Source organism: Mchenga conophoros, linkage group LG5 (assembly GCF_057382185.1).
Source record: "Mchenga conophoros isolate Kocher_MC1m ecotype Shallow Benthic linkage group LG5, M_conophoros_male_GT1.1, whole genome shotgun sequence".
In the NCBI taxonomy this organism is placed as follows: Eukaryota; Metazoa; Chordata; class Actinopteri; order Cichliformes; family Cichlidae; genus Mchenga; species Mchenga conophoros.
Genome location: NC_140530.1, coordinates 17,618,253 through 17,645,468, shown reverse-complemented (window position 1 = coordinate 17,645,468; position 27,216 = coordinate 17,618,253). Strand labels below are relative to the sequence as shown.

Here is a 27,216-nt window from a genome sequence, read left to right as displayed (position 1 = left end):
TGACACTTTGTTGAATCAATGACTGCCTCATTAATGACTGTTTATTCTGGTGTGCGTGAGATATAACTGTTATTCAAAAAAAGGCTGGCCCTTTTTTTTTTACACCCATCAATGCAAAGACCATGAAGTTTACTGAAACCGGATCTATTTCACTGTGTATATATCATGTAGAAACCTCATTGATCATTTTACATGAAGTTTTACAAAGCCTTTCTGAGCTTCAGTGTTTGTATGTGGGTTTAGTATGTTAAGGCTCGGAGTAGATGTTAGATCAGCAAATCTGATCATGCAAATGATTCACACTTTATCTGCATACGTGAACAGAAAAACATGCAAACGTGCAGAGGACGGATGAGTGGCAACTGCAGTAGAATGAACATGAGTGTCTCATCACTTCAGGACTCATTTGTTTTTGTCTTTTGATCCAGTTTGCTAATGATTTATCTTAACGGAGCAAAAATTATTTTTCTGAAAGGAAGAGAATAACTAAAAGAGTTGAGCACATACCACCAGACATATTACCAATGCTTTCATGTCTGATGTCTCCAAGCCTGTTGTAAAATTACGCTTTGATACTTTGGTACTGTAAAAATTTGTGAGATGACCAAGTAATGCATTCATTGCAATGAATTTCATTCGTTGTATTGGAGGTGCAATGGAGAATCCTCAGTTCTTTAGTAATGGATGAAATGTACCTAACCAATAGAGTTCCTGCTTTAGAGTGCAGCTCCTGAAGGTGAATTTTACAAAACACAGCCTCCAATGAACAGAGAGGCTCGCAGCTTTGAGACGAGACCTGCAGTCGCAACTATGTTTTTCTCCAGCAGATGTCGGTGTGGTCGCACAGGCTGCTCATCGCTCAAAGAGGTGGTGCTGCAAAACTTTTAGCCTATTTTGGAAGAATAAAGATTTAACTTACCCCCCCTCCAATGATATACATATGAAAATATGTATATGAGCGTGGTTCTTGGGCACCATTTAGATAACATTCTCACATGTTTATATATCGTTGGATGATGTTTCAGGAAAGATTGAAATTCCACAGCTCACTATAATTGCATGCGTCACTTGCTCATTAGTTCATATACTGATTGGTACAAATGGCATTCACACGGGTCTGTGTATACTAATGAGTCCATCTACGTTATAATTGAGAGCTTACAGACGTGCTGCTGCTTAATGGCTCAAAAGTCTCCGAGGTGTAGGGTTATTAAACATAATCTATCAAAATCATGATCAGCCTTTATGAATGCACCCTTGTACATGTGGAGCTATTATTTTTCAAGGAAAACGTGAGTGTGTCCTTTCTTATTGGTTTCAATGAAAACTTTCACTTTCATTTTGAAGAGCCTTACAAGAATATATCTAAATAATCTGCATAATACCATCTGGTCTAGTTACATGATAAATTCTTATCTTCGAGTTACCAGTTTAATTACACCATAAATGCTATGTGCACGCTTCAAGATTGGCTGTGGTAAATTTGCGAGAAATCCATTTAGCTTTTTTCTTTTTGATTTTTCTTTTTAAATTGGCACCATTGAACATTTAACCTATTTTATAAAAAAAAAAACCACAAAAAAAAAAAACATGCGTAGTGAGCAGTTTGCCATCATCCTAATAACCTAATTGGGCTATAGGTTATCTCTAATGGGAGACATTGTTTGTGCACTGTAAAAACATTTATACTCTCTTAACGGTGCGCACACCCTCCCTTCCTCTGTCCCTCTTGACTTGGTGACAGACCTAAAAGCCTTTTGTTGCAATCTTAGCCAATGGAGGCGGATTACGACATCGGGCAGCTGAGATATATAAAGAGCGCCTTTTTGACCGTACTTGCACATTTTTCAGTGACACCTCTGCACATACTCACACCTCCGTGGACTAAAATTGTACAGAAAACAACAATTAGCTTATACTGCACGTGAGCAGGCTATGCATTCACCAGGCATTTAACTTTCAATCAAAGGAGCTTGTACCGACACCCTCTGCGCGCACTTTTTTTGTTAAAAGAAAAAAAAAGAAAAAGAAAGAATATTACAAAAAGAGAAACTTCGGGGTGATCGTATTGGATTAGATGCATGTCACTTATTCTTTGCCGTTTGTAGGCTAAGACGAGGAGCGGCGCAGATTCGAGAGACGGGATCTAACGGAATAAAGTGCGTAAAAAACAAGCTAAGGAAGGGGAGGAAAAGTTGCGCTTTCTGTTGTCCACGCATCGTCATGCCGAGGTACAACTTCTTACTGTGCTTGATGGTGCTCATCTCCTTGGGACAGTCGGGGAGCGATGAGCCCAATCTGCTGCTGCCTCCTGCCAGCGAGACGCCCACGGATGCCGGGCTATCTCTGCTGGACGAGGACGCCGGTTCTCACGAGTGTTCCGCTTGTGTTTGGAGGGAGCAGAGCAAAGTGCTGAGACTGGAGACCATCAAGTCCCAGATCCTGAGCAAACTGCGTCTGAAGCAGGCGCCCAACATCAGCCGGGAGGTGGTCAATCAGCTGCTGCCCAAGGCGCCCCCGCTCCAGCAGCTTCTGGACCATCACGACTTCCAGGGAGATGCTTCGTCCCAGGATGAGTTTATGGAGGAGGATGAGTACCACGCCACCACGGAGTCCGTGATTACTATGGCCTCTGAGCGTGAGTAATAGTTTACAACCTAACAATGATATTGTCTCCAAATGCGTCATGCGCGTAATTGCGGAGCAGTATAGGTTCAAGTGGCTCAGGCCTGCTGCGGGGACAGTCGGTGACCTAACCTACTCTTAGTGATTGAGATTAAAGGAAACTAACTGGCAAAATTAGACAGCTGTCAAAAAGAGGGGATAATGTGTGAAACTGATAAATCAATAACTGGTAGCACAAAGAACCTCATCACTCTGAACGGACAGCGCCAATATGGCTTGATTGACTTTTGTCTTCTTGACGATGATGATGATGAAGCAGAGTGTTTAATATTTAGCTGCTGGACTCCTAGCTGTCACGTTTAAACTCTCCATTTCTCCCATAACGTTTTAAGAACACGAGGCATGGCAGAGCCGTTTGAATGTCAAGTGCATTATTAATGATAATGCAGCATTTGGCTGGCAGTTGCATCACTTTATCCTTTAATGTCTTCCTTTGCATAAAGACCTTAAATTCTGGAGTTATCACATCTCGAGGCCCTCTGATTATTGTCCTCTAACAATTTGCTTGCCCTCCCATTGTTTCCCATAAATCCACAGATAAACCACAGGCAGGCCCCCTCTGAGACATTTTATAAAATTACTTTTGAACCCTGGCAGCTGTGCTCTATCGCTCTTTTATAGGAGGCTCTACCGGTTCCCCTGCTGTTCATCGCAGTGAGAAAAAGTGTGTCCAAAAAGCTGCTATTGTTCGCCTCATGCAGCGGCCCCCCTCGGCCGCACTTGCCTTTTAAATGCGAAGTTTATAGGCGCAGCTCGTTTTCTTTTTTTTTCACCAAGAGTACACAAAGACAGAGAATCACTTAGGGTCGAGGGGAGTGTGTGACCTTTTCCTGGTGAAGCGCCGGGTTCAACAACATTTACACACGTAATATATTCTGCACAAGGCGGATGAAACACTCTGCAAATAATCCTTTTTTTTCACTCCCTGGTTGAACAAAGACCTATATATATGTGTGTGTGTGTGTGTGTGTGTGTGTGTGTGTGTGTGTGTGTGTGTGTGTGTGTGTGTGTGTGTTTACTGCCACTCACCTGTAATGGAAAGCACCACCTGTCTTTGTCATTATAAAAACAAAAAAACATTAACTTAAATGTCAGCTATTGAAATGTCCTCTAAATTGCTCTATTTCAATGCAAGTTAGAGGAGGCCATATGTGCTGTTTAGTTCTCACATTATTAACATTATTTTGAACCTCAGACATCCTTCAAGTTTTCTGTTTGCGTTGATTGTTGTAACTCATAAAAAGGATATCAGTGCACAGATGATGTCTTACCGCAGGTGAAAGATTTGATTTGATTTCAAACTGCTTAATATAAGCAGCAGTTCATAAATACGTGAGTGCGGTCCCTGTTTCCCCTTTTGTTACCTGCTCACAAACACATGTAGAGTGTATTTGGTTTGTTATTGTTACCTCTCTGATTGGCTGATTAAGAAATCTCACATTCGACTGCATTGCTGACACACTCAATGTACGTTCTGGGAAACACAGTGACTTCAAATTATATTTTTACCCCCGGTTTCCATCCTCTGCACTACCTCACACGCATACATATTCTGTTTCTAATGCACACACACACACACACACACACACACACACACACACACACACACACACACACACACACACACACACACACAGTGCAAAGGGATTTGATATCTCATCAAGCCAGAAAAAGGCATTGTGTGAGCTTATTGCGCATTTCTGACAGCCCCACAGTGGCTGATTGACATTACTGCTGAATCTGTCATGTTAGGGAGCAGCACTTCCCCTCTCATCTGTTTGCCTCTACGCTGTTTTTTTATCATCAGCTCAGTCTCTCTCTCTCTCTCTGTATTCCCCCTCACACCCGCCTCCACCTTCTTCCCCGTTAGCCCCCTCTCTCCTTCCTCTTTTTTCCCCCCCGGTACTCATGGAAGAATTGAGAGAATGAGCGCATCTCCTTTGCCTGTGGCGCCTTAGTGATCCCACAGGATTAAAAGTGCCCTTTTCTGTCTCTCTGATAGAAGGAAGACTTCAAACACTATTCCCTGTGCACCTCGAACCCAATCACCCTTTCACAGTCGTGCACACTGCCTTTGATTGGGCCACGGGGGTTCACACAGTACATACTGAACTGGACTTGTGCCAGAGTTGCTTCTTAGTATTCACTCAAGGTACGTGGGTGCCGCAGTGGGGGTTGAGAGGGTCCATGCTTCCTGGTCTGTAATTACTATGAAATTTCATGGAAAAGTACATCTATTTATATCATAGTGCGGCAGTTTATGTACTGAAACATCTCCCCTCTGTACAGCGTGCTGTTTAGGTAAACCGCTCCGCTTGTTTCCCTCACAGAAAAAGTGACTCGGCTTTGATCAGCGTGTCAGAGAATCTTTATTAACAAATGCATGCATGTGTATCTACGTGTGAGCTGCTCTATTTGTGTTCCTATTTGTTGATTTATGTGTCTAATTGTGTGTATTTTGGGGCTTGGTTTGTTTTGCCCGAGGTGGGGTGAGGATTTGACCCCACTAGTCTCTCATTTGTCACCTGTCCAAAAAACCTTCAGTCCAGACCTTCCTCTGCCACCGGCAACCTCCTCTTTCTTTTTTTTCTCCCCTTTTCTTCTTCTGTATGTCTTAATGCTAATTTGGCACACTTTATGACTTCTGCCAGCCAGTAGAAAACACCAGAAGAAGCATTACAGTAATTGCTCAGACAGTTACTGCACTTCATTTACTGCAATAGACTTAAAGGCCACAAGAAAGTTATTGTACTGCTGGTCATTCTTTAGATTTAGTGAATGTCTTTTCTTTGCTGCAAAGAGTCTTTTTTTCAGCTTATGGATATATTAGTGTGTCCAAAATGTGAGAAATGACTGGCAGTTTGCAGCAAAACACTTAAACCATTAGTGGGACGAGCACTTAAGGTTTAGAAGAACTCAAGACCACCACATTGAATGCATCCTTAAATAGCACTTTCACTTTTAAACTATTTTATCCCGACGTTTTGTTCAGTAAATAGTAGAGGCCTACATTATGCCATTTTATGCTGGCATTGTTATGTAATCCTATTCAGGTGAACCACATTCAGCCAGCATGAGCATCGGTTTACACAACTCTCGATTAAAGAGAGACATCCACACGCATGTCGAGGTATGCATGTGCCATTTTCCACATGTGCACGCTTGTGTAGACACACAGGGTGCCCACACACACCTACTCACACAGTCACACACACACTCCAGAGAAAAGTTCTCCTATTGACAAAAAGGGTCACAGAGTTCACAGCTATGTGATATATTGGAAGAGGAGACTATTAACCTCATCAGGTCTCTTTCTTTGGCAGCAAAGACGAACCGGTAGTAACTTGAACACTTATCCCCCCACCACACACACACACACACACACACACACACACACACACACACACACACACACACACACACACACACACAAACAAGTCTTTTATAGTGTTGACCCTATAAAAGGGTCATTTCCTGAAGGTGCAGGAACCATAAAAATTAAGAGGGAGAGCGCTAAAAGGACAGAGCACCAGCAGCCGGACTGTCTTCAACTCACTGGTCAGTGTTTGCTGGAAGTTGATGACTATGTGAGGTTTTTATAGATATAGTCTCAGTTTGACGATGACACCTGTTCTCCTTGTGTAGTTGCTGGCATCAGTTCAGGGAAAGATAAACTTTGGTGTTTGAATTGTTTGGGCGCTGAGGCATGAGCGGTTTGTTTAAAAAGGAGTAAAAACTTAAGACACGTCCGTACGACTGTAGAAATTGCACAACGTACCGTCAACTTTATGGCTAATAAAATTTCAAAGGGACCAAAGTCTATTAATACGGGGACAAAATTTCCCCAGGACCTCAGGAATCTCACTCCTTCCACCCTCCTTCCTCTATTCCCACGCTCCTGTGTACCAGTCCCTGCAGCTGGCTTTTCCCCCCTGGCATTTGGAAATATACCACCTTCATCAATAATACAAGAAGAATGGATGTAAGACCGCATTAATCCATGTTTGAAGACACTACTGCACATACATATTTCCTCCTGCTGCTTTTTCAGCTGGTGTGTGTATCGCTGCTGAGTTCCTTGTTGCTTCTTTAAAGGGTTTCAGAGAGGGAGCTGGAGAAAGGTGCACCGTGGCTCATGCTATGGCTCTGGTGGGGAGGCGGAGGGAAGAAGAGAGCAAGTCCACAGGGAGCAACAAGCAGCCCAATCTTATCCTAAAGGGACAGAAATAATGGAAGGGTTTTATAGGTACAATTAAAAAGACCTGAAACAGATGTTACGTTCCACTAATAAACGAAATAATTACTTTGGACCAGTAATTAAGGCCTATATAGGGACGCGAGGGAGGAGGAGGAAAAGGGGAGTGAAAAGATAAAACGGAGCTCATTGAGGGGATTATTGTTGATGAATGTGTTCAGGCTCTGTGTGGTGATGTGTGAGGAGGTGCTGAGGATCAGTTTATGGAAGAGTCCATTAAATCTAAGGCATTTAAGCAAACGAAATGCTGCGTGGGCGCAACGTTGGATCCCACGAGGGAGCCAGTATGTTGGAAAGAGGCACAATTAACAGTGGATTACCTCATTATTATCTGCATGAAAATTTAATCAGCCTCTTTTCTGCGGCAAAAGAGAGCAGCTTCGTACCGTATTTATCACCTGTGGTTGTATTTCTCCTCACCATACCCACATCACCCGAGGACATTCATTATGGAAGTTGTGAAAATGCATGGTTTGAGTAATTTCTTTAGGGACGAGGGCCAAGTTTGATTTATATAATGTACAGCAGAATTGGATAAAGAGAAGCTCATGAAGGGAACTATGGCCATATTATGTTGATTATAACTGAGGAAAAGAGGGAAAAAAGCTTCCTCAAGGGAGGTTTGGCACAATCTGGCCACACTGACTTTGCCTTTTAGAGAAAACTCTTGGCTCAGGCTCTGACAGATTTGGGTGGCCTCAGGGATTTTTCTCAGTAGCTTAGTGAGTTCGAACTTGCAGGCAGAAGTGTTTGCATTTTGTTTAAACAGTTGACATGAATGTGTAAGGGGTAGCAGCTAAGGAGGGATGAGTTTTAAGAACAAAGGAGATTCATATTTCAGGCTGCCGGAGCTGCTGATCGGTCAGTGCGTGTTTGATTGTGTAACATATTTATATGAAACATTTGATTTCAATTTTAAAAGACTTCACATAGTGTTTCAACATGAAGTTTTTAAAAATTCACAAGACACTTAGTGTAGAAGTTCAAAAGAGGTCAGTGAGAGTTTGCTTGTGTAATATCTGCTAAAAGTTTGAATGGCTTTGTCTGTGCATTCACATAAGATGAAAGATAAATGAGGATGTCGTCTGCATAATTATGAAACGTGATTTCATTATTTCAGCAGGCATCTAAAGTGACATAATAAATCTGAGCCAGTGGCTGAAAATTTGATGAATTCTCACCTCGATTCCTTGCAGCAGTAGCCCTGGCTTTGTTATGTAATCCAGCAACAATTACATGTTGCTGGTTGAAGGGTGGGAAGCTGCTGACAGATTGTAACTTGTAGCTATTTATTTTTACTTTTGTTAACATTACCAACCAAAAAAAAAAAAAATTGGAAGCAACACAAAATGTTTCATAATTTGTTTTGGATGAATGATTAAGATTATTGTAAATGGAGATTAAAACTGGTGTTGTTGGGTCTGAATGGTGGATGTACTGGTGAATAGTGATATACTGTAGATCTCAGGGCTTGAACTGGCATGTAAGAGTCCAGTTCACCCCACTGGACACCTTTGGAAAGTATGAAAGTTTCTGAGAAATCAGTCATTAATATTATTTTAAAAATTAATTCTAATATTATTATTGTTCATAGGTATTTCTTTCTCCTACAGTAGTTCAAATTATAAAAATTTAAAATGTTTTCTGCCTTTTCACTATAATCTTTAAATAATAATATGTAATGATTGTAGATTAAATGATTGCACAAAAACTGAGAGATGTGCATCATTTGTTTTCTAAACAGCAAAAATTATATTTTCCGTTATTAACCAAGTGGGGCAAAGCGTGTGTCTTCATTTGTGCTCATGTTTTCAGTTTTGCTTTGCTTTTAAATATCAGCTGTGGCTCAGGTGAACATTTTCAGAATCCAGATTTTCTGAGGGCGGTTTTTCAAATATAAACATACATTTTGATGCAGTGGTTTAATTTCCCATCAAACTGAGCTGTAAGTGCATCACAAACCGCTGCTACGTATCGTTTTCTCACAGCATGTCAGGTGCATTGGAATGAAAAGAGTAACATTGACAATAACTACGAATAATGTATTTTTGTACTATCAGAAAAATAATCTCTAATATCTGAGCTAATATCTGTATTTTGCAGGCTTTGCAGTGGAAGATTTCTGGTGTCTGTTTGTAGTCTGCTTGTAGTCCAAAGAGTGTTGACCAATCAAATTTGAGCAGATTTGGCAAACAGTCTGCATGACAGCATTATACGTGCCAAAATAAAATCTCAGTCAGATGAAAAGATCATTTTTAGTGGCTTTTTAAAATTTTCACCTCAAACACTAAGTGTTAGACCACCTGTGCACCTTCCTGTCCTAGTCAAGAAATATATAGAGCACTAAAGTAGACAGATCACTCCACTGCAGGGACTAAACCCTAATAACTCAGCCTACACACACACAGTCCCTCTAACTGTGAAGAGTTTAACACCAAATGCACAACCTACTAATGTATGGTTCTCGTTTTATGCCTGTTTTTGTCAGAGAGAGAAAGCACCACCTATTACATGAAGTAGTCTGGTCTAGATAAGCCAAACCAAGCTTAGAGCTGTACCTGGTTCCAGCTCTGGTTTCATGGATCTGCATTAGTGTCATTCTCTGTTTTGTTTTGTTTTTCTTTCCAGCAACTTTCTGTGTCACGGTTATTTCTAGCTATCCAGATATATGGGGCAATTTGGAAAAGTTTCATGCAATGTTTTAAAAAATGAAAAATATTGCTACACTTAATTTCATTGAGAAGCAACAACCAGAATACGCTAGGCTGTAGTTATACTATGGCTGTAGCATGTGGTATCACTTGTAGCAGGGAGATTTAGACAATAAATCCTAAAAATAAAATAAAATAAAATAAAATCTGTAAGTAGTTCACAGGTGATTTTATCCTTCCCCGTTCCATCGTGTAGTTCAGTGATACATCCCTGCTGAAGAACTCTTAAACAGTAATCTTACACAAGAAATTTCAGATTGTTTTGAGATAATAATGTCTGTAAACCTGATGAATATCCACCTGACTGACATATTTTTGGGGTAGCTGCAGTGAAAAGTTTGAGCTGAAGCACACTCTCAACATTTTATGTGAATAATGTGAGACATTAATAAACAGGAAGTTAAAGGTCTAGAATAGCGCTGTGTGAGTACTTCTGATTGGTAGTTTTTTGTTTTTTTTTTAAAAGGTTGGCTAAAGTTTCACATAAAAGTTTTTTGTTTGGTTTTGTTTTTTGCTCTTTGGGTCATTTTAGCTCAACTAGGAAAATTTGCTCTGACTTTCCTTGGAAGTTAAATGTGTTGTTGTATAGAAATGAGTACTGTGCATGACAGTTGGGGGAATTTAATACCTGCAAATTCATTTATTTTTTATTATTTTATGGCTCTGTGTCTATTAAACTAAATAATCATCTGATATTTTAGTGTTCATTCTCACTTAAGTCTGATAGCAATTTTTAAAAAATGCCTTTGAGTCAATTAAAACCCTCTACTTGCTTGTGTAACGCATGAGAAAAGTTTTGCATTTAACAAAGCAGAACATTGTCCTGTGGCTTTAATGTCCTGCATGTATGTGTGGCTGCACACAAACACAAGCAGTGAGAACCGGGCGTGCTCCGTGCTGTCCAGCTGTCCACCTTATTGCTGTTCTCAATGCGCACTCGCTCTCCCCATCCTTCTGCCCAGCAGCCGTGCCCCTTCGCTACAAACATGTGAAACTCCAAAAAAACAATGAGTTTTACTGTGTTTGCTGAGGGCAGTTGGTTTGGAGCTGGTGTATGTTGTGCATTTATGTGTGGCTGCATGTTTCCATGTGTGTGTGTTCACTGAGCTAGAACAGGGTGCATTAGGAGGTGTCTTTTGTTGCTCCTGGGGGGCTACTGTGCTCAGTCCTAATAGGAGTCTTGTGCCTGCCGTTGTCCCCGGGAAGGGCTTCTGAATGAGGGGGTCTAACTTTACACACATACACACACACAAGTACGCACACACATCCTCCATCCTCAGCTCGAGCTCGGCCTCCCCCACCACCCTCTCCTTTCCCCTGGGACTGGCCGAGAAACAAAGAGGGAGCGGGGCTGGGGTGGGATGGGATGTTTGAGGGGGTGCACTGTGGCCCCTGTCTTATTAGAAGGGTCGTGAACGTGTCACGATGATTAATATGCCGAGGTGCGCAGGGATACCCTAGAGTCACATTTATTCAACACGAAGGCTCCCAAACACACACTCACTACAAAATGGCACATTTGCATTTCCCATTAAGAAAAGAAAATATAGATATATATGCAAATGAAACTCCTATCTAGGGTCATACTATTATGCATTATCCATGTGGACATTAACAATAGGTGACCATTTCTCTCACCACCACATCTGAGCCGCGTACTTCCACCTGATTGGTGTAATCTGCTGCACAGCTAGGCGTCATTGCAATTTCCAATGCAAGTTAGGAAAGGATATAAACAGTTTATGAACTTTGGTCAAACTATGTGGTTATTCACTATTAAAAAAGTTGTTTCTTTGCTTTATTTGACAAGGAACATTTTTGACTGATTTAAAAAATAAATTTAAGATATATAACAGATAAGTTCACATTGAGGCATACTGTGTATGTGACTGAGTGGACAGGTTGCCACAACAAAACAGTAGAAACCTTTGTAATATATATATATATATATATATATATATATATATACGGACATATATACATATATGTATAAATACATGTATGTATAAAATCTATCCTTCTACTGTAGGTGCATTCCTCGGTCTCATATTACTTATTCATTGTATAACTACACCCTAACTTTCCCTCTCCATCTGTTTTCAACAGCTTACCCGGCTCAGTTCTCATCCATCCCTCAGGAACGTCACTGTGTTCACTTATTAAAAGCATTTAAATGGGCGAGGACTGTATGAAAACTGACAGATGGCATGCTGAATAAACCCTTATATTCTATAAGGCTCCTCTTACATGCATGTATAGGAGGCTAGCCATGGAACACAGGTACCCAGGGAGTCCACCAGATGTTTGATAGGCTCACCTGCAGGCCCGCTGCGTGTTGGCAGTAAAATCCATGCGCTACATATGCTGCAATTATACCACAGGGAAATAAAGCGCTATAATAATGAAGCAGGCAGGAAACATGAGGAGGAAAATCAAACAAACCTGGTTTCCTTTGCAAAAACACAGTCTCTTTCTTTCCGTCTTTAATTTGGATTTCAGTTTGAATAAAATGAGATGAGTGCTCTTACTGTAAAGTAATTAGTTTCTACTTTTCATCTTCAGTTTAGCTGACGAGAGAGGTGTTTGTGCTCCAGTAGGTGGTGCTGGACGCATAATCAGACTTCTTATCTTGACTTCATTATTGAAGTCAGTGTTAAAACACAGAGCTTATACCTGTGTAAATTGCGCAGGAAATTAAGCCATAAAAACAGTCTCTCCATAAAATTATAAGCTTTTCAACAGCGGTTACTTCAGGTGGAAGGATTAAATGTCCCACCGCTTTTTTTCTGGATCTTTACAAGCTAGACCTGCTCGTTTTGCACACGTGGAGCACTCTGGCAAGGCGTGGGATGTAATTAAGCTGCAGGCATTCATCCTCCATGGTTTTCCTCTGACTTGTGCACTAACAGGATCCATAAAGGCACAAATTGATTTCACCTATCAATGCAGTCATTGTTTAACATGACGTAGCTCATATGTTGTGCATGTGTGTTTAATAACCGGGGACCTCGCTGGATCACGGCGTGCAGGCCCTGCTTCTCGGATTACTCTGCTTGAGAAACTGACCATTTCATCCCCTCAGCATTTGTTGGATTTTTCTCACAAAGGCGATGAAATGTGTTTGCAAAGGAAGTGCTGGTGTATTCACGTCCTCATCTGCAGTGACTCAAAACAACAAAAAGTATTAATCACAAGCAAATTTGCAGAATAATTCATTACCAGTTTTGTGCTGATGAGCAAACACAACACCACCCACGTTAATTGCTGTGACCCCAGCAACCCCCCAAAAGGAACATTGTTTGTCCAGCGTGAGACACTGTATAATTTACACTCACTAATGACTTGGAAATACAGGCTGAAGGACCACGTCTGTCCCTAACTTGGCCCTTATTCAATGCTTGCCTTGGACTCTTCTAATGGACAGTCCATTTGTACCTCAGTGAATTCTTATCCCTCAATGCATGCCCATAATTAAATTGCAGTGTCCTCTCCTGGTTTGATAAACAATTCACTATTGGCTGCAGAATCTCCACCCTAATCAAAACAACAACAAAGTGATTCAGCGTTGTTATGTGTGCGCCTGAGGTTTCCAACGATTCTCTGGTGAAAAGGCGTGACGTGAAGAAAGACATATTACTATTGCCAAAGGGTTGACCTTGACCTTCAAACTCAATCTGGCTGTTAGAGCTGCCCCTCCCCAGCACCCCTGAGATGTAAAGAGGCTGACAGGTTTGACCCCTGATCCCATTTCTTAACTAGGCTGAGGTTCCAAATAACCTTTTGACCCAGGAAGCAGGTTGCCCGAGCAACCTCAGATTTAGCAATGATTGACAAGTTGATACAGTTTTTTTTTCTTTTTTAAAAAGATGGACAACCGCAACTCCTAAAAGTGCAGAATCTGTAGTTTTAATTTGTCCGATTTGCTCGGAGATAATGGACAGTTTAAATAATCTATTGTACTCTCGGCACATTATTATGCCAAATAAGTACAGAATAAATTTCCCTTAGTAAATGAATGCTTTACATGGAAATGAATGAACGAATTCAATGGATGGACGTGTCATTATATCAGATGGAGGTCTATGTAAATGACCATGTGCAGATCTGACATGTGGTGCAAATCACCAAAACACCAGAGCCCGCCCGAGATCATGACAGGAATAAATCTGGCTCTTTAAGGGGACGCCTTGTGTTCTGTGACATAACCCTTAATCCAGACCCCAAATACATTAGTAAGAAAGGGACCCACTCGGAAAAAAAAGAAACCTTGAAATGTTTTAGTTTTGCTAGTTAAATGCAGGGGTGGGCCATTTCATTATGAGTGACCCAGGGGAATCTAAGGTTACCATCTGTCCACTGGCCACCATTACAGATTCTTGTTTTTATATGCAAATGTATCTGTTTTCCAACCTTAATGTAATCACACATGTAACTGAATAGATAACTGACAGCCTTCAAGCAGACAGGCTGAGGATGGCTGTCAGTTTACTACAGACATGCTGCTTTTATTAAAATAAATGTTAGGGGGGGGTTTGTTTTGTTTTTTAACATTGTCATGCTGTAAAATGAACACCAGGTATCTCTCTCGGTTTAGATCACACTGTTTCTGTAAATTATGGGCACTTTTCCAGGTGTTTACAATCTAACATAGTAACTATAGTTTTCCCCAAAGAACCTACAAACTATTACATCTAGAATAAGAAGTATCCTTTCAAGAGTGCAACCCTTTTTAACTAATTCAGTGCTTCTGTTTATTTGTGCCATGCAGGCCTATCACAGTCGTTGGCTTTATGATCCATTACAAAGCATGAAGTAGTGCATATGTGCTTTCTGATGCCTTCACAATGCACTGTTTATTTTTATATTAGAGAGGAGAAAATCCCACTTTTACTGAAGCTTCTGTTTTCCTCTGAGTATTCATGAAAGCTGTTCTGAAACAGTAGAGAAAGAAAGCTGCAGAGTGATGCTGCAGATTCTCCTAATTAATTAATTCTTTGTTATCTTCTAAAGACCTCACATGACTCAGTTGGAAGGATGCCTTTTGTTTATTAGCAGCATATGAACAGAGCGTGCTGGTTTGTCCTTTTGATGATGATGGCGATTTTGCATTTGTACATCCAAAACACTGACCATTAAATTGCTACTACTTTATTTATTTATTTGTCTGTTGTTTTAGAAAAGATGATGATGAAAACGAAAAACCATGCGATTAGAGGTGGAAAACCAGAATAAATATGAGTACTTTTTTGCATTTAGATTAAAATGCAAACACTCTTAATGCTGGTGAAACGACTGTCCACGTGTGCTTCAATAAATCTGACTCTCCTCTGTTTCACAGCGGAGCCTCTGGTGCAGGTGAATGGAAAGCCCAGCTGCTGCTTCTTCAAGTTCAGCCCCAAACTGATGTTCACCAAGGTGCTGAAGGCCCAGCTGTGGGTGTATCTGCGACCGCTGCAGCAGACCTCCACCGTCTACCTGCAGATCCTGCGACTAAAGCCAGTCACAGAGCAGGGCAGCCGCCACATACGCATCCGCTCCCTGAAGATAGAGCTCAATTCCAGGGTCGGCCACTGGCAAAGTATTGACTTTAAGCACGTGCTGCAGAACTGGTTCAAACAGCCCCACACTAACTGGGGGATCGACATCAACGCCTTTGACGAGAGTGGCAATGACCTGGCAGTTACCTCACTGCGACCTGGGGAGGAGGGACTGGTAAGGACCCTCAGACCTGTCCCTGGGATGGGGAGGGAAATCACTTTGTGCACATGCAAATTCAGATTTTATTCAAAGAAGGCAATTAGAAGATCATATTATTAGTCGATAAGTTGGTGTTAATAATCGAACAAAAAAGTGAAAGAAAAAGCTTGAAGGCAGTAATCCTGTGCATCATTTCTGTCTCTCCACATATTTTTACTTCTACAATAAACTCTTTGAAGCACGTAGAGTAAAATTTATACACAAAATATACCAGTCGCTAGTGAGGAGCCACTACAGCTATACCGTGTTTTTTTAATGATCCCCTTCCAAGTTTTACATATATTGTAATATTGTTTCCTAATATCAGATTAACATCAAGTACAACATCAGGATAAACATCCTGAGCAGACTGTAAAATAAAATAAAATAAAATAAAAACATGTGGTATCACAGAGACAAAAAAATGACAAGTATATTTTAAAATATACAATAATGAGATAGGAAGAAAACACAGGGGTGTCTAAGCGGACGAAATTGGAGGTCCACAAAAAGGGGAGTGTATAATGCTAAAATCTAGAAAAACTGGGCTGACGACAGTGAGACAGTGATAGGTAATTATATTTTGTAACTTTATTAATAGTAAAGCCTGATTTTAATAGGCTCTAAGACTCTAGAACAACTAAACAGCAACCTGAGCTCAAACATTACAGTACAACTAAAGCTCAGCATTACTTTAATGAAAGAAACACCAAAACATGCGGCAAAAACTTTAAGCAGTAAAAAACAAATAAATCCAAAATGCCCAAAAAAAATCCAAAACAACACAAAACTACCAGACCTTGAATATACCTCCTTACATTAAGAAATATCTGCAACCGCTCTGCAGCGGGTAGAACGGTTTTTGGTTGTTGTTTTTTTGTGAATCTGCATTAATTTTAAATCAAACAGAAAATCCTCGCCATGCAATCATAACATCGCAGTGAACTGCTGAAGGCCTTTGATGCTTTACTCCTGAGTTCCCCTACGTATTTTCTGTATGATTTCAAACTGTATTTAAATCATATCTATACTGGTAAATCTGGGTTCTGAAAACAGCCGTGACCACTCGAACGCAGCTGTTTCAGATCGGCCACCATATTATGGATATCAACAAAGTCTAATGACGTCTAATGATACAAAAAGTTCTTTCTGCGCAAAATACTTTTCAGAAAATCTGATTTTTATTCCTTTAGTTTTAGGTAGAAATCTTTTTTTTTTTCACTTTCTTAAAGATAACAACACCAGTTAAAGGACTACTCCATTTAAAAATGATCCTGCTAGGACGAAAACATGTTTATTTGCAATGGTTCACCTTGGGGAAAATGTGAAAACTTTAAGTAATTAAGACTAATTTTTACCCAGTGTTCCTTTGAATACTTGGGATTTTTTTTCCACACTGCAAGTATGCTTCACTTTTTTCAATGCTAAACCTCTGATGTAATGGATGGAGCTGCTTCAACCTTAAACCTCAAAGGAAAACTCATGAACCATTAGTCTAGTTAGCAATCCCAGAGTTACTGCAACTGACAGTTACAACATCCCTGTTGGATTATGTAGGCCATCTATCCTGGTTAAGCAACACCAAATATTTACCAAGTGATTATTTGGGTCAGCTCTTCACAACACGTATCAGGGGTCAGCTCTGGTGTCTTGGCCAATAAATCGCTGCCTTCTGAGCACACAGCAGTGTGCTATATTATTCTTGGTAACCCAAGAAAAAGGAAAAGATCAAAAAGACATGCAAGTGTACAAAAATAAAACAAAACACAACAAGAAAGAAAGTCAAACTCTGCTTCTTCCTGATCCTCTGGGTCTTTTTTCTACAACAAAAGCCCTAAAGGCCAGGCTGACATGGTCTCACCCCAACAGCCTTTCAGCTTATTTCCTCTTTTCAGTGTGCTCGAGCCCAGCTGGAATCACTGTGAGGAGAAGAAGGCTTTGTAAAACAAACATGATGGAGTAAAATATTTGATGTGCTCGCCTCTGCCCAAAGGTCAAGGTTATGGTAGCCTGCAGATGACCTCTTGGGTCATGAATCAAACCAAGCGTACAGAGTCAGCTATCGATGTTTGAATAGACCAGTTTCTCTCAAAGCCCATGGAGTCAGTGCTCAAATGGAAAGTTGTGTTTCCTATTCAAAGCTGACAAATTAATTCATACATTTTAGTTAATTATGAAATGACTATTCAATTTAATTCTTTTTCTTTTCTTTTTATACTTACAAGTGTGGTTTCTTTGTATTCTTTGTACTCAGAGTTCAGTAGAAAAAGAGTTAGGGGCTGAAATGCTTGCCGTGTGAGCGAAGTGCTATGAAATCCATTTTGTTTCGTTAAAGTAGATCAAAGTCTTTGTAGAGAAAATATATTTGCTCTTACATTATTTAGTATCAGAGATTTCTACTTTCCCATCAGATCCTTTGCACACAGATGTCCAGATCACCACATGAATATTAATGATGGAGTTATAAACCGTATGTCACAGCATTGTAAATGTTTCATTTACGATAGAGTCAAGAGCCCATATGGTTTGTTAGATGAATTGAGCACCTGACATGGCACAAAGCTTACAGAATCTGCAACTGTCGTACAGGGACATGCTATTTGTACAATTACTAGACTTTTATTTCAGATATCAATTTCTTATTTTAGCACAGATATTACTAGTAACAATCATTAAAGTGCCTCAGTAAGACAGTATGACAATTGACAGTAAGTCATCACTGTATGTATACAGCACTCATCTTTATCAAGGATTTTATGATATATCTGTTATTTCTTCTGTGATTTTTAGGCTACATTTGTAACTCTTCTAATGCTCATCATGTTGCTATAACAAAGTGCAAATACTTCGTTACTGTGCTTAAGTAGAATTTTGGGGTATCTGTATCTGTACTCCCTACATTTTCAAACAAGTATCTGTACTTTCTACTCCTTACATTTGCAAAACAGACTCATTACTTATGGTTTTGACAGATTTGAGGGAAATTATTATTTCATGTCACTGCGAGCCCTAGAACATCAAACCAATCTGAGCCTTAACAGCAACACATGAAAAGCAGTCCTGTTAGTCTATTAATCACTAGAGGATGTCGCATAAAAAGAGACAAAAGAGGTAAAACCACGTGTTATAATCAGGGGTTAAACTGTTTGTGTCCAGTTTTTTACAGCTGCTGTATTTCGCAGGGAGAGAAAAAAAAGAGAGCTCACTTCACTCGGAGATGAAGAAAGAGAGGTTATATTTAAAAGTAAGGACTGCTCAGTGGTAGTCCTAGTGTTTTTAAAATAGGTATTGTGTCATTATGTTTTTTCAAATTGTGAGACCTGCTGCAATGCAGGTCTCTGAGGGAGACTAACTGTGTCATTTAAAGGTGGCATGAAAAAAAATCAGCAGTTTACTGCAGGATAAACAGATTAGTTTGCTGTACTCTGGTGGGTTCAAAGTAAAGAACAGTGTGTGTAACTGGTGCACAGTGGCTGTGGTGCTCATGGTCAGCGTTAGGTTACATCAAGTGTAGCAGAGATGAATTTGAAATTAAGCTGATGATGTTAAGACCCATAAAGACAAACATAAAGACTGTCATTGTAGAGAATGAAAATAGGCCAGGACAACTCATCTGCTTACATCTGGTTCAATTCAGTTGTGTAAATCCACAAGAAGCAGTAACACTCAGAGCAGTAGCAGACTAGATCAGCTGAAAACAGCCTGTACATTAAGAAAATCCAATAGAGCTCTCAATAGAAATTATTGAGAGTCATGAGTCCCTTTCCCGATGGCGAGCCATTAGAACTGATTTTAGGGTTCCTCCACATGCTGAATCACACTTTAACCTCTTCCTTACTCATTTTCATTTTAGTACTGATAGTCTGTGCTTCTACTTAAGTACAAAATGTCTTTACTTTTGCCACCTCTGCAAATAACTACTCTGAAGTCACTTTGGTGGGTTTTTGTATTTAACTCACTGAATCCATTTTGTGGTGGATTGAGTTGGTGTGATTATTGGTGTCTTTATTTAAAATGCACTGACTGCCCCCTCCCTTGCATGAGGTGAGATGTTTGCAAAGGTTTTGGACATATATATTGTGCAGGTAAAGATAATAATATTCATTCAACATTTACAGACATGTATAAAATCTTGGCCATAGCTTACAAATCTGAAGCTGCACTCTCTCTAAAGGGCAGCAGGAGGCGACACCTTAGGTTGAAAAATGCATTGATGATATTCTGATCTCAGTCAGTGGCTTTAAATCTTATTTGTAATATAGATGTTTTAGATTATGAATCCTTTTAGAGTGAAACAGAAGATTAAGCAAGTAAGGGTGGGCCGATTCTCTGCCTGCAGCACCCTGCCTGTCTATGTCAGACTCTTTATTTGTTCTCAGTTCAAGATAATAAAGAAATAGTTCAGGATTTTAGAAAAGAAGTTATTTTTTATTACCAAAGTTTGATTATAATATTTACAGTATTGAGAATATGAAGCTGCTGCAGTTTAGCCTAGTGCAAAGATTGGAAGAAGGGAGAAACAGTTAGTCAGGCTTATTCCAGAAACAGATGTCCAAGGATGCTGATTAAAACACTGCTTTGTTCTTTAATTATGTTTTTTATTCCCACAAATAAATAGAGGAAATAAACTAGAACAGAAGTAAACTGTTTCATCACAAATAGCAGACAGGCGTAACGACTTCCCAAAGTGTGGTTTTCTTTGTGTGGTTGAATATGCACTGCACAAAAATGACGTGTGGATGGATAAAATGTTCTAATCAGAGCTGAAGAAAGAAAGATTTGGTTGATTGTAAGAATCCAGATGATGAATGGTGCAATTCCTATAATACATAGAAAATCCCAACAATCAGATAACTGCCTATGAGCAAACACTTGATAACAGTGAGAAAGAAAAACTTGGTTTTAACAGGACGAAACCTCCAGCAAAGCCGGGCTCAGGGAGGGGGAGCCATCTGGTGCAACTGTTTGGGGGTGTGGGTAGAAAGACAGGACAAAAGACACACACAGAGAGCCGGAGTTTGAAATTATTACTAATGATTACATTATTAAATTCAGAGTGTAGAAGAAATGCTCCGTGCATTATGTGGAACTAAGGGAGAATTTTTTTTATAATTTTTATCAGAATGTAAAAGCAGGAAATTAGAGGTCATCCAGGTCTATATGTCTTTAAGACATGTCTGTAGTTTAACTAATTGGTGTATGTCATCTGCCTTCATGTATAGATAAAGCTGGGTGTCATCTGCATAGCATTAAAAATGTATGCTATATCTTCTAACAATACTGCCCAAGAGAAGCATATATAATGCAAAAACATTCTCCATTCACATGAAAAAAAATAAAATAAAATAAAATAAAATAGATATGATTCATTTAGAAGTATATTCGAAATATCAGTTATCATTGCTGTATGGTAATAGGTTAAAAGAGTTGGTTGCTGTCCAGCTAGACTGACTGAGATGAGTTAAAACAGTTAATAGCACTAACCCCCAGTCACACAGGGCAAGAGTTGGTTTTACAGTACCTGGCAACCACCAGGTATTGTGGTTGCCAGGTAAAATGAGCATTCCCCAACCAGTTGTGAATTGTTGCTGGCAGTTGATGGCTAAAGCCACAATCATGTAGGCAACTTTTTCTTTGAAGGCAAAACTTCTTTATTTCTGATAGTGTCACACTTTTTACGATTTCACAAGAACTTGTACAGTAGCTGGACAGTTTTTGTAAGCCCTTCACTTCCATTCAAAGTATGATGGCAACTATATGCTAGCTATCAAAGCAATCACAGGGAACCTTTTGTCAACACCAATGACTGGTGGTTTCCATGGACGATTCTCTAGTCCTGATTGACTGGTGCTCTATTCATTTTACCCTACATTATCACATATTCAACATGGTTGACAAGACAATGTGGTTTTTACTTGCAACAGCGAAAACCACACGGAAATGTCAGTATGGGCCCGCTCCTTGTCATTCTGCATATCTATTGGTTACACAAATCTACATTACAAGGTGAAGCTTGACCTCAGCTGGCACATTCTGCTCTGCTTTTTTCAACACTGTGACAAACCATCATTGCACAGCACAGGACATAGAAAAGAATCGCTTCTAGGGTTCTTGCATTCTATGTGAAAGGCCTTAAAGATCATCAACCATCTGTCATCTTGAAATCTGACAAATCCAAGTCTGCTTTACCCATGTCTAGTGGTTAGTATGCCCTGTTACTGGAACATTTGATTTCCTTGACTCATTATACCACCAAAATGTAAGAGTTTAAAAGAAACACATACGAGACACACTAAATTCTCAGACCAAAATGTTGAAAATAACTGATGTTATCTAAATGTTTGCATTAGCCAATTGTCAGTTTATTGTATTTTCCTTTGCTGTCATGTCTCTGCTGTTGTTCTCTTATAACCACCTCTTTCTTTTTGTCCTGCCCCTCCTCCCCCTGATTCCAGCAGCCGTTTCTGGAGGTGAAGGTTCTTGAGACAACCAAACGTTCTCGGAGAAACCTCGGCCTGGACTGCGATGAGCACTCCACTGAGTCTCGCTGCTGTCGCTACCCTCTAACTGTGGACTTTGAGGCGTTCGGCTGGGATTGGATCATTGCCCCTAAACGCTACAAAGCGAACTACTGCTCTGGCCAGTGCGAGTACATGTTCATGCAGAAATACCCGCACACCCACCTGGTGCAGCACGCCAACCCGCGAGGCTCCGCGGGGCCCTGCTGCACCCCAACCAAGATGTCTCCCATTAACATGCTCTACTTCAATGACAAGCAGCAGATCATTCACGGCAAGATTCCAGGGATGGTGGTGGATCGATGTGGCTGCTCTTAGGTTGCTGGAGGAAGCACATTTGTGTAAAGCCCACATTAAACCACCTGAAACCCTTTCTGAGCTCTCCCCTGGCACCAGAACCCACTCCTCGGCACCAGATTTCACTTCTGCTCAGCCACAAAAGCATTCCACTGGGTTTCCATTTGTCCAGTAATTAAACTGATTCTAACTGTACAAAAAAGTTATAAATGAAATAAGAATCAAAACAGAACTGAGTGATGGAAATACCATACATTATGAATGATTTAAAGAGGCTGTACTTGTGGAGCAGCTTTCGAAAGTGGTAAATGAGGCGCTATAGGACATATGTTAGTTTTGTGGGTTTTTAAAATATTTTTTTAATGACATCTTTGTGAAATATCCAGGTTAGTGGATTGAAATGACAGGAGACAGGAGTATTTACACTTTTAAGAGCAATTCCAGTTTTGAGGTGAGTTCGCAAATACTTCATTCCACAAATGCGTTTACTTCCAGTGTGATAAAAATGTTCTCAAAGGGGCATTATCAAAATTATTTTGCAATCCATCACTTTAACAAAAGCTCAGAAACAAAAACAAACACGATGTGAATAGGTTTAACTTCTGGACGTACCATTAGAGGAAATCCAAAATCTTCCTAAGAGTATTAGAGATATCCAAAAAAAAAAGAAACAAACAAACAAACAAAGAAAATAAAACTGCACCCTCTTTTAATGTGTATTACCTGAGTTTGACATTTTCAAGTATCTCCAAAATCTCTCCACGGCAACTTTGATTTGTTTTGTTTGTTTGTTTGTTTTTAGATTTTTGTAATTAAATATTAAGAAAGGGTTATACAGATGGTCCATAACATGTTATGTAATATGTAATTTGGCCTCTGTAATGAGAGAGGCTTTCAAATCAAACCCTTAGGATGTGATTCAAGTTCAGCCTTAATTTAAGGGGTTTAACAAAAGTATGGCATTAACTGTTTAGGAGCTATTTTCATATATAGTTCCCCATTTTCAGTGGTTTAAAATTAACTGCATAAATTATTATAGTTTAAATATAAGAATTGTTTTAATAGTTGAATTTTTGAATTGAACTATTGTTTGAATAGTTGAATACTAAAATGCAGTCTACAGTAAAAGCTACCCTCTGAGATGCATGCTCTACTGCAGTGATGGGGAACTCCAGGCCTCAAGAGCTGATGTCCTACAGGTTTTAGGGCTCACCCTGGGTCAACACACCTGAATCTAATGGTCAGTTCATTACCAGGCATCTGGAGAACTTCAAGACATGTTGAGGAGGTAATTTAGCCATTTAAATCAGCTGAGTTGGATCAAGGACACATCTAAAACCTGCAGTCCGTAAATTGTCCAATTACTTTTGAGCCTTTGAAAGCTATGGAAACTATGGGTATGAGAACTATGATAAAAATGAATGAATTCCTAAACAATTAATTAATATCCTGAACTTCAATCACATCTTGCTTGTTTTATTTAAAATCCATTGCAGTGGTGTAAAGGGGCAAAAATCTAAAAACCATCTTAGTCCAAAAATCTATGGACCTAACTTTACTAGTTCAGCTCCACATTTAAAAACAGATACATAAACTCAGTATTGCTGTTAACCATTTGGCAAAAAAGAGTTTACCTTGCACACTGAAGTCTAAAGAAAAACTGAAATCCAGATGCACCAAGTTATTCAGTACTGTTTTGGGGAGAAGGAAGAGGGCAGGCTTTGCCTTTTTTTTTTTTTTTTTTTTTTTTTTTTTGTTTTTAATTTATCCAACAAAGGAAAATCTCGTTCAGCTTTTGCAGTAAATGTTTAAAACAGAGAGTTAAATGCACTGTTTTATAACTTGAAGAGGCTCGGGACTGAATATGTAATAAAAATAAAAAAAATAACAAAACAACAAAATGCATACCCTGAAATAAAAGACTCAATGCTCACTATGTCCTAAGTGAATAATTGAGCTGAAATTAACACAAACCACGATTACAGTTTTATCACTTTAAGTTTACATTTCTTTTTGTGCAGTGTTTGTGGTAGATGCATTACTCCTGACACACCAGTTCATGCTTCTTCTTTTTTTTTTTTTGCTAGTTTCAGAATGGATAAAAATACAAATGCAAAAGTGCAGTAATGTACTAAGACATTTTAGCTTTTATGATTTACAGCAAAGAAAACAAACAAAAAAAAGATAATTTAACTCAACCACTGATTTTAGCTTCGAAAACATATTTGACTGCATTTTGAAATGCCCCCATCCACATCAACCTCAACTGTATCATCGCTGTCATAATGGGAAAAAAAAGTATTTGTTAGTGCTTGAACGCAGAGTAGAATTAGTATGCTTGAAGCTTGTCTTTGTCTCCTGGGTATCAAAGCAAAGATATCCTTTTGTTATAAACGAAAGCACTATGCTGTTGGATAAAGGAAGAGCCTTCTGACATTATATATAAATGATATATGTATATATTAAAAAAAAAGAGGGGTACAAAAACCTTTTTGGGGGCACTCTACCTTACCAACAATAAATTTTGCACTATGGGACGTTCATGGCGTGAGGAGGTAAGTGTTGTGTTTTACCAAGCACAAGAGAGCTTGTACAGTATAGGTTAAAAAAAAAAAAAGAAACTATTCAAGCTTCTGGTGATGAACCATAAACTAGCGAGGTTATCACTTCTTTTGGATGCCATCACACTTTCCTGACTTTGTCTGAAGCGGGGGCCTGTCCATACACTCACAGATCTCTATCAAATCTTGAACCTGGATGTACTGTAGCAGCGGCCTGAAAGGCCTCCACGCCCGCTTTGGCTGATAAGTCTTGTGCGTAATAAGTGTCTGGATCAATGACTGTAGAATGCTTTAACTGGAAAAGGCCCGCCCATCAACTTTAACCTGTCACCGCATTAGAGAGACTTCATTCTTTTGACGTAAAAAAAAAATGAGTCGAGTGTCTTACGTAGAAGTTTGGGGGGGATTTTATATTTTTTGGTTTTGTTTGTTTGCTTTTGCCTTTGTGTGTGTTTTAAGTGAAAGCACCCATGTAAGAATGGGAGGAGTACCCAGGGACTGTTAGCCAAAGTAGAGAATGACATGTTGTGTGCTGTAACTTTTATAATTGCAGGAATATGCTAGAAAATTTCAAAGGGAGGGAAAAAAGTTGGTTTAGGGGCAGTGGTTGGGTTAAAAAAAAAAAGAAAAAGCTGGTCCATTTTTATTTATTAATATTAAATACAATGCATTTCAAAGTCTGTCTACCTCACGTTAGCCTAAAAATTTGCTATCAGTTTATCAGAAACTTTTACTCATAAGAACATCCCCACCCCCACCCCAACCTTCCAAAAACAGATGAAAACCACAGGGTCCCCTTGCTCTCAGGTTCAGATTGAGTTATTGACAGAGTGACTGATGGTACCAGTTCTGGTAATGCGTGGTCAAAATATTAACTATGGTTAACGCTGTTGAGAAGTTACATTTTGAATTTTAGTCTTTGTATACTGGTATATGTAAGAGGGTTTTTTTTTCCATATAATTATATGAGAGTAAGAAATGTAAATACCAACCCAAATGTTGACATTTATGATGTTTTGGACAGGTTCACCGCTTCTAATGTTTTTCTCTCTTTCCCTCTTCATCCCTCTGTTCTTTGTGTAGTTAAAGAAAAAGAAAAATCACCCCACGTTTGTAGTTCTATGGTTGTGCATATGAGTAACTGTTCAATTATTTTTGCCTTTTGTTGTTTATTTACTGTCATTTTTCTTTTGTACAATAAATCATTTATTTAGCTTATGCTGCTTTTGTTGTTCTTAAGGTTTGCATCTGCGCAAATGGGAAACTTCGGACCACGCAGAATAAAATGAACTAGTTCACAATCAAAGTCCACGCTTTAAAATACAGAACCAAGTTCACAAACTAAAAATGAATTAGTCCACCTGCATGTTTTAGCTATTCTTTTTCAAAAGAACCTCAACCTGCCATCCTAAATACTCTATTTTCTCTTCAAAAATGAAATAAATTACTGTTTACTACTATAGAATCACAGAAAGATAAATGCAAAGAAATGTACAAAACACAGTCTTTCAATTTTACATTTTTATGTATCAGGACATAATAATGATCCAGCCCTTAGCAGCTCTTACAATTATGTAAATACACTACAGTAAGAAAGATAATTCAGAAGTGGAAAACATTCAGTTTCAGGGAAACTGCAAAAAATCCAAGAGCTACAGGCCTCAGTTAGCATCTTAAATATTAAAGTTCATGACAGTACAGTTCAAACAGACTAAACAAGTATGGCTTACTTGAAAAGAAGAAAGCCTCCTTACTATAAAAACACCATGTCAGCATGGTTTTCAAAGCACTGCTCAGGTTTTGCATTTAAACAAACCACCAAACTTCTGGAACAGTCTCCTTTGGACAGACAAGAGAGTCGAGGTGTTTGATGCACAGTGCTGTATTTGGGGAAAACCAAACACAGCCTATCAGCACAAATACATCACATCACCAGTCAAGCACGGTGGTGGAGGGGGTGACGATTTGGGTTTGTTTAGCAGTCACAGGACCTGGGCACCTTGGAGTCATTAAGTCTGAAAGGCCATCTGTCCGACAGGCAAAGCTTGGGCAAAATTAGGTCAAGCAACAGGTCAATGATCCCAAACACACCAGCAAACCCATAACAGAATGACTGAAAAAGAAACAAATCAAGGTGCTGCAACAGCCCAATGTCCAGACCTCAACCTGATTGAGATGCTGTGAGAGAGCTGCAGATAAATCAGTGGTTACAACTCTCAATGAAAAAAAGCAACCTGGTACAGAAGAGAATAATGTGAGGGACTGATAGAGTCCCACAGAAAACAATTACTTCACATTATTGCTGCTAAAGATGGTGCTGCAAGCTACTGATTTTCACACATTGCTTCTGCATTTTAGCGTACTTTTTGTTAAAAAATAATAATAATAAAATAAAATAAATAATGATGTGGTGTAAGATGTCATGTTTGGTAGTTATGTATATACAATGTATA

The 27,216-nt window shown here is 39.4% G+C and overlaps 1 protein-coding gene across 2 annotated transcripts; it reads left to right on the top strand.

The window, feature by feature from the left end:
- Positions 1 to 1,814: 1,814 nt before the first annotated feature.
- On the top strand, positions 1,815 to 25,981 carry LOC146574252 (growth/differentiation factor 11-like). Of its 2 annotated transcripts, none has more exons than XM_085273749.1 (3): positions 1,815 to 2,638; positions 14,990 to 15,363; positions 21,846 to 25,981. In XM_085273749.1, the coding sequence occupies exons 1-3, from the start codon at positions 2,224 to 2,226 to the stop codon at positions 22,221 to 22,223; spliced, it is 1,167 nt and encodes a 388-aa protein (XP_085129875.1). In that variant the 5' UTR covers positions 1,815 to 2,223; the 3' UTR covers positions 22,224 to 25,981. The 2 variants fall into 2 exon arrangements, with proteins under 2 accessions (XP_085129875.1, XP_085129874.1); XM_085273748.1 differs by having other exon boundaries at positions 21,843 to 25,981.
- The last annotated feature ends 1,235 nt before the right edge of the window (positions 25,982 to 27,216 follow it).